Raw genomic sequence first — 5,474 nt, forward strand, 5'->3', positions numbered from 1 at the left:
TTTTATGGGGGCTAGATGTCATATTCCATTATACGTATAGGCTATGCTATGTCAAGGCTATGATACGTCAGGGCTATGCTACGTCAAGGCTGTGATATGTCAGGGCTATGCTACGTCAAGGCTGTGATATGTCAGTGCTATGCTACGCTATGTCAAGCTGGCACCTCTACAATACTTCAACTCAAGAGATCAGGGTTGGGGAAAGTACCGTAAGGTACCATTTATCATCAAAGAGGATTTTTCAATTTTCTAAATGGAATTTCAATTAACTTCCTTCATTGAAATGAAATGTATATGGTTGAGATTATCATCACGTTATGCATGTGATATCTGAGATATATCTTGTTGAAACTGAACAAATTGAGGCACAGCAAGCTGCTCCAAAGCAAGAAAGCTATTAACTAGAGTTATGATGACAAGCTTTTTGTCATCTGTATTTAAATGATTCACTAACCAGGAGTTAGTGACTCATTCCCCTGCTGGGAGGGAATCTAGACCCTCGTTTATGCAGCTCTATTTTAGAACAAGTTATTTCCTTCTTGGGTGGTTTTCATTAAAAATCCACTTAAAAATCCTTCCTGGTTGACAAAGGCCGTAGAAATCTAGTGGCTAGAATCTCATCACAATATCCTCCTTGACCAGATAACATCTTGTCCTTAATAATTCCATCCACCACTTAAATGAACCACTTAAATGAACTTTAAAATCATCTCAAGTCCTAGCTGTAGCCTACTTGTTTTAATGGCTCTAACATGCTCTCATCTTACAGCTTGTGAGATTATCTAAAACATGTTTCCCAGCATTCTAATATGAGTTGAAGAAAATGTGAATAAAAGTTGTAAGGTGAAACATCGGAAACCAAACTTCTTAAGAGAGATTAATTTATTGAAAATCCTTTGAAATCAACATCGGAAGACATACTCGATCAGGCGGGGACACACACTCAATGAAAGTCATAACTTGAGAGAGTTTTACAAGATCAAGGCAGAAAATGACTTTGTTAGCAAAGGCATAATGGAGATTATAAGCCCCGGCTCTCATATCTGAAACTGTGCTGAGTGGAGGCTACAACTGCCTCGAATACATCTCAGACATTACACTGGAGCGGAGACTGGCTGATGTCTCACTGTCACCCCTGAGGACACTGTTGATCCAAGGCATGTAGGCAGAGAGCTTCATGTAGACAGCGTATTTCTCCCTGGCACAGGCCTTATCGAAGGACAGGATCCCTGCAGCATACACTCTGCTGTCTTTGGGGTCCTGGACTGCCAGGGCACTGCCTGCATCCCCAGAGCACACATTCTCCTGGTACTTGCTGGCTCCAGTACAGAACATGTTGTCGTCTATGGTTGGAGTCCCGCTCAGCACTTGGCCACCGCGGTTGTACTCCGCCTTACAGAAGCCGTGCGATACCACAGGCAACACCAGGTGTTTCAGTGACTCAGCGGGGGTGAAGTGGACCCCCCAGCCCCAGCCTGTGATGATGCCTTTCTCCTGGGCTGCCTCAGCTAGGTCCTCACCCCTCTCAGGCAGAGGGATGGGCATCACATCCTCGCTCAGTGTGAATGGCTCCTTCAGCTGAATCAGAGCCAGGTTGTTGTCCCAGTCTGACACGTTCTGGAAGCCTGGGTGCAGAACCACCTAGAAGGGGGAAGGGAATAATACATAGGACCTCTTTTTGATGATCTACTGTATTTGTGCTCTGACTACCTGTAAGACTGAGAGAGCCCAGTGATGAGAGCCCAGTGCAGTTCTGCTTGCTGAAAATAGTGAATTGTCTGAATATTGTTTGAAAGAGATGGTAATGGGCATACTAGCTCACCTTTTCTACAGCAACTTCTTTGGAGGCATTGGCTTGGGAGCGTCGCGTGATGCCTAGGTACACCTTGGGGATGATTGGTTCTTTCCCCTGGGTGTCCTGCCTACTCTTCCTGACAAACAAGTTCCTGCCAGCGGTCAGGACCCAGCGGTCAGAGATTAGAGCTCCCCCAGCGAAGCCCCCGTTCATGACGTTTTTACTCAGGTAGACCATGGCCTGCCAGGGGACATGAGGGGCCAGAGTGCCCCCAACCATACGCCTGAAGCGCAGGTCTGGGCAAGAAACACAACAACATTATTTGTATACAATCTATACATTTAAAACACTCCCATCTCCATCGCACCACCTAGCACATACTGCTGTGCAACTCAAACACAACTGTAAAAGATTATTGCAGAAAAATGAAATGTGCCTCAATTCAATTCCAGCCTTAGTTTCAGTTTGAGTTTGAGTTTGCTAAAATCAGCACTATTCACTTGAATACACACAGCATTTGGTAATAGCTTTGTGGAACCTTGACCTGAAGCAAAGTAAATTCATGAATCCTGAAGCTCAGTAAATTCATGAATCATCGACTATTATCTGAAAAAGTAAGTGTTGTCATGACTTGAGCCAGACAAGGCTAGCTTTCACAGAATTACCTTGGGGGTCACAATACGCAGAAACCTAAATGAGGATGGAATTAGTGTCGTTTTTCTTCTCAAACATTTTCCTTGAAACCCTAGATTTCATGCTCTGTAGATTTTCCTAATGACATATCTTCCCATTCTGCTTGGAGGAAGCTGAGACTGAGGATCTCTCCTTTCTTTCCTCCTTGCTTCCCTTCTCTTTGATCCCTGTCATCTCATGTGTGTCGCTGCTGAATCGATTTTTAAGATAATCAGGATAACAGCTGTGAGCCGTGAGACTTAACAAGGTTCTCACTTGAAAGTGATGGTGACATCCTCATTTTGGCCACAGCTACTGTATTCTCTTCCTCTTACAGAGGCCAACAGGCTGAATAGAAACAGCTTGTGTCTGCTAAGCTCAGAGTAGCCTGAGGGGAGCCATAGTGAATATTGGCTTCAGAACATCCGATGAGAGTGACAGTGTAATTGAAATGTGAGTGATATCCTTACACGAACCAGTCACAATGGGCCAGCAAATATAATATGTTTTGGAAATAGAAGAATTGCACGTGTATATCCAATGTTTTTGGCGATATTCTGCGTCAATGGAGTAACCAGTACCCACCTTAACATAGACATGGGATAAGAAAGGGTGTCAATGCTCCTTGGTCTTGTTTTTGTTTGAAAGCGTTTCCTCTCTCCATTCAGAACATTTAATCCCTCTCACTTTGTTGACATTTCAATCTAAATCAGAAGAAGTAAGCCTGTATTGGCATAAAGCAGGGAGTTGGTTATGTTTCAGTTAGATAGATAGTTACCTGAATCGCCTGAGATCTCATCAATTGCATGTGATTCTTGGGTTTTGATTTTGATTCTGACCTGAGCCAGACAGACACAGGAGGCTGCGAGGAGCACTGCCAGGGATGACCTGTGGACAGAAGGAACACATGAGTACAGTACACACACACAGAGCCAACTGACAGACAGAGCCCAAACACTCACCAGTACCACAGCTAACTGTTCCTTTACTTAGGGCTTCTCGGGGTTTGCATGTTTACCTATATTTAGAAAATGTCTCTAGCTAGAGCAGTTTGAATGTTTTTTTGAAAGATTTAAGTAGCTGCATTTCCCTGCCATATTACAAAGATCCTTTGTTCAAAGACATTTCAGAGATTTATTTGGATTGGTACTGCAACAACAACAATTGCCAGGCAACTAGGGTTTTGTTGAGGAAAGAATATGAAAGGTATAACATACCACATTTTGATGGAAATATCAGTATATCAGTTTGTATGTTGAGCTGTGTCTCCTCTGTAAAGACGATGTACTCTGTGAGAAGTTATGGGACCAAGGCCTTATATCTGCTGAGGAGAGAACTCACCCCCTGTCTGCCCACCCCTGGGAATTCTGCTGGACACAGCTTCAGTTCTGATTCCCGAAAATCTGAGAGATTGCAACATCTCTGTTCAGCGCCAACCCATTATTGGGACCGTGTCTAAACCCTAACCCTGACCCCATCTGGAGCCCAGCCACAACCAACGAGTATCAGAGAAGACCATCTGAGGGATAAATCATTTCACAGGGTAGGAATTATGAAACCAGAACAGAACACAGCACATCTATAATGTGTGTGTCAGTTTGGTTTATTGAAAGTTAATGAGGTGCATATAAATGCCGCGTCAGAGTGTGTTATTTAAAAAAATGTGGTTACCATCAGAATCCCCAAAACTTTTTCTTGATTATGTTATTTGGAAAACTCCAATTAAAAAGTTGTTGTTGAAGTTATTGTTGACTCACATTTGCTGTTTATGACTCACTTTGGTAACACTTTACTTGACATCCAGCGTCATAACACGTTATGACACAGATATAACCAGGTTATAATACGTCATAACAGCTGACATAACTTGTCATAACCTGTTATAATATGGTCATAACACTGTCATGACACATATTTAGACCTGTTGTGACATGTATTGTGTTATTTCATGGCTGGTTATGACACCTACATAAGAGTGTCAAAACCCACAAAACCTACCACACAAGGCAAAACATTCCATTATACCATAGCCTACATGTCAACAGTATGTTCATGTTATATATATTAACCCCAATTCTTTGTGGCTGATGACTGATTTCAGGAGCAGGACAAGACACCCTCTTTTTTACTGATATAAGGGCATGTACAGTTGAAGTCGGAAGTTTACATACACCTTAGTCAAAGTACGTTCATCTCTAGGAGACAGAACGCATCTCCTTCCTGAGCGGTATGACGGCTGCGTGGTCCCATGGTGTTTATACTTGCGTACTATTGTTTGTACAGATGAAAGTGGTACCTTCAGGCGTTTGGAAATTGTTCCGAAGGATGAACCAGACTTGTGGAGGTCTTGGCTGATTTCTTTTGATTTTCCCATGATGTCAAGCAACGAGGCACTGAGTTTGAAGGTAGGCTTTGAAATACATCCACAGGTACACCTCCAATTGACTCAAATTATGTCAATTAGCCTATCAGAAGCTCCTAAAGCCATGACATAATTTTCTGGAATTTTCCAAGCTGTTTAAAGGCACAGTCAACTTAGTGTATGTAAACTTCTGACCCACTGGAATTGTGATACAGTGAATTATAAGTGAAATAATCTGTCTGTAAACAATTGTTGGAAAAATGACTTGTGTCATGCACAAAGTAGATGTCCTAACCGACTTGCCAAAACTATAGTTTGTTAACAAGACATGTGTGGAGTGATTGAAAAACAAGTTTTAATGACTCCAACCTAAGTGTATGTAAACTTCTGACTTCAACTGTACGTGATAAGCATATCTGGCTTATATGATTGTGATGGTCATAATGCTTCTTGACAGTGTCATAAAGTGTATTTTCTTAGTCCAAGTGAAGTGACACAGGATGGTCATAATGCTTCATGACAGTGTCAGAAAGTGTATTTTCTACAAGGTATTTAAAAGATGATGAAAAAACATAACTGTAAAGAATTCATTACAACAACAACAAAGTATTTAAGAAACAAACTTTTAAATGAAAAACGTTATTT

At 41.9% G+C, this 5,474-nt stretch overlaps 1 protein-coding gene across 1 annotated transcript; it reads right to left on the reverse strand.

The window, feature by feature from the left end:
• Positions 1 to 864: 864 nt before the first annotated feature.
• On the reverse strand, positions 865 to 3,880 carry LOC139562754 (haptoglobin-like). The gene is made up of 4 exons (XM_071380744.1): positions 3,685 to 3,880; positions 3,246 to 3,355; positions 1,823 to 2,091; positions 865 to 1,641 (listed from the first exon to the last, which is right to left on the reverse strand). Exons 1-4 carry the CDS (start codon positions 3,687 to 3,689, stop codon positions 1,066 to 1,068), a joined length of 960 nt encoding a protein of 319 aa, XP_071236845.1. The 5' UTR covers positions 3,690 to 3,880; the 3' UTR covers positions 865 to 1,065.
• Positions 3,881 to 5,474: the final 1,594 nt, after the last annotated feature.

Source organism: Salvelinus alpinus, chromosome 33 (assembly GCF_045679555.1).
Source record: "Salvelinus alpinus chromosome 33, SLU_Salpinus.1, whole genome shotgun sequence".
In the NCBI taxonomy this organism is placed as follows: domain Eukaryota; kingdom Metazoa; phylum Chordata; class Actinopteri; order Salmoniformes; family Salmonidae; genus Salvelinus; species Salvelinus alpinus.

What these genes read in the sequence shown, in the direction of transcription:
- LOC139562754 (XM_071380744.1), bottom strand. An exon ending in TGAGATCTCAGGCGATTCAG is followed by an intron (nt 2,092 to 3,245) that starts GTAACTATCTAT and finishes TTTCTTGCCCAG; the next exon opens with ACCTGCGCTTCAGGCGTATG. An exon ending in AAGAAGTTGCTGTAGAAAAG is followed by an intron (nt 1,642 to 1,822) that starts GTGAGCTAGTAT and finishes TCCCCCTTCTAG; the next exon opens with GTGGTTCTGCACCCAGGCTT.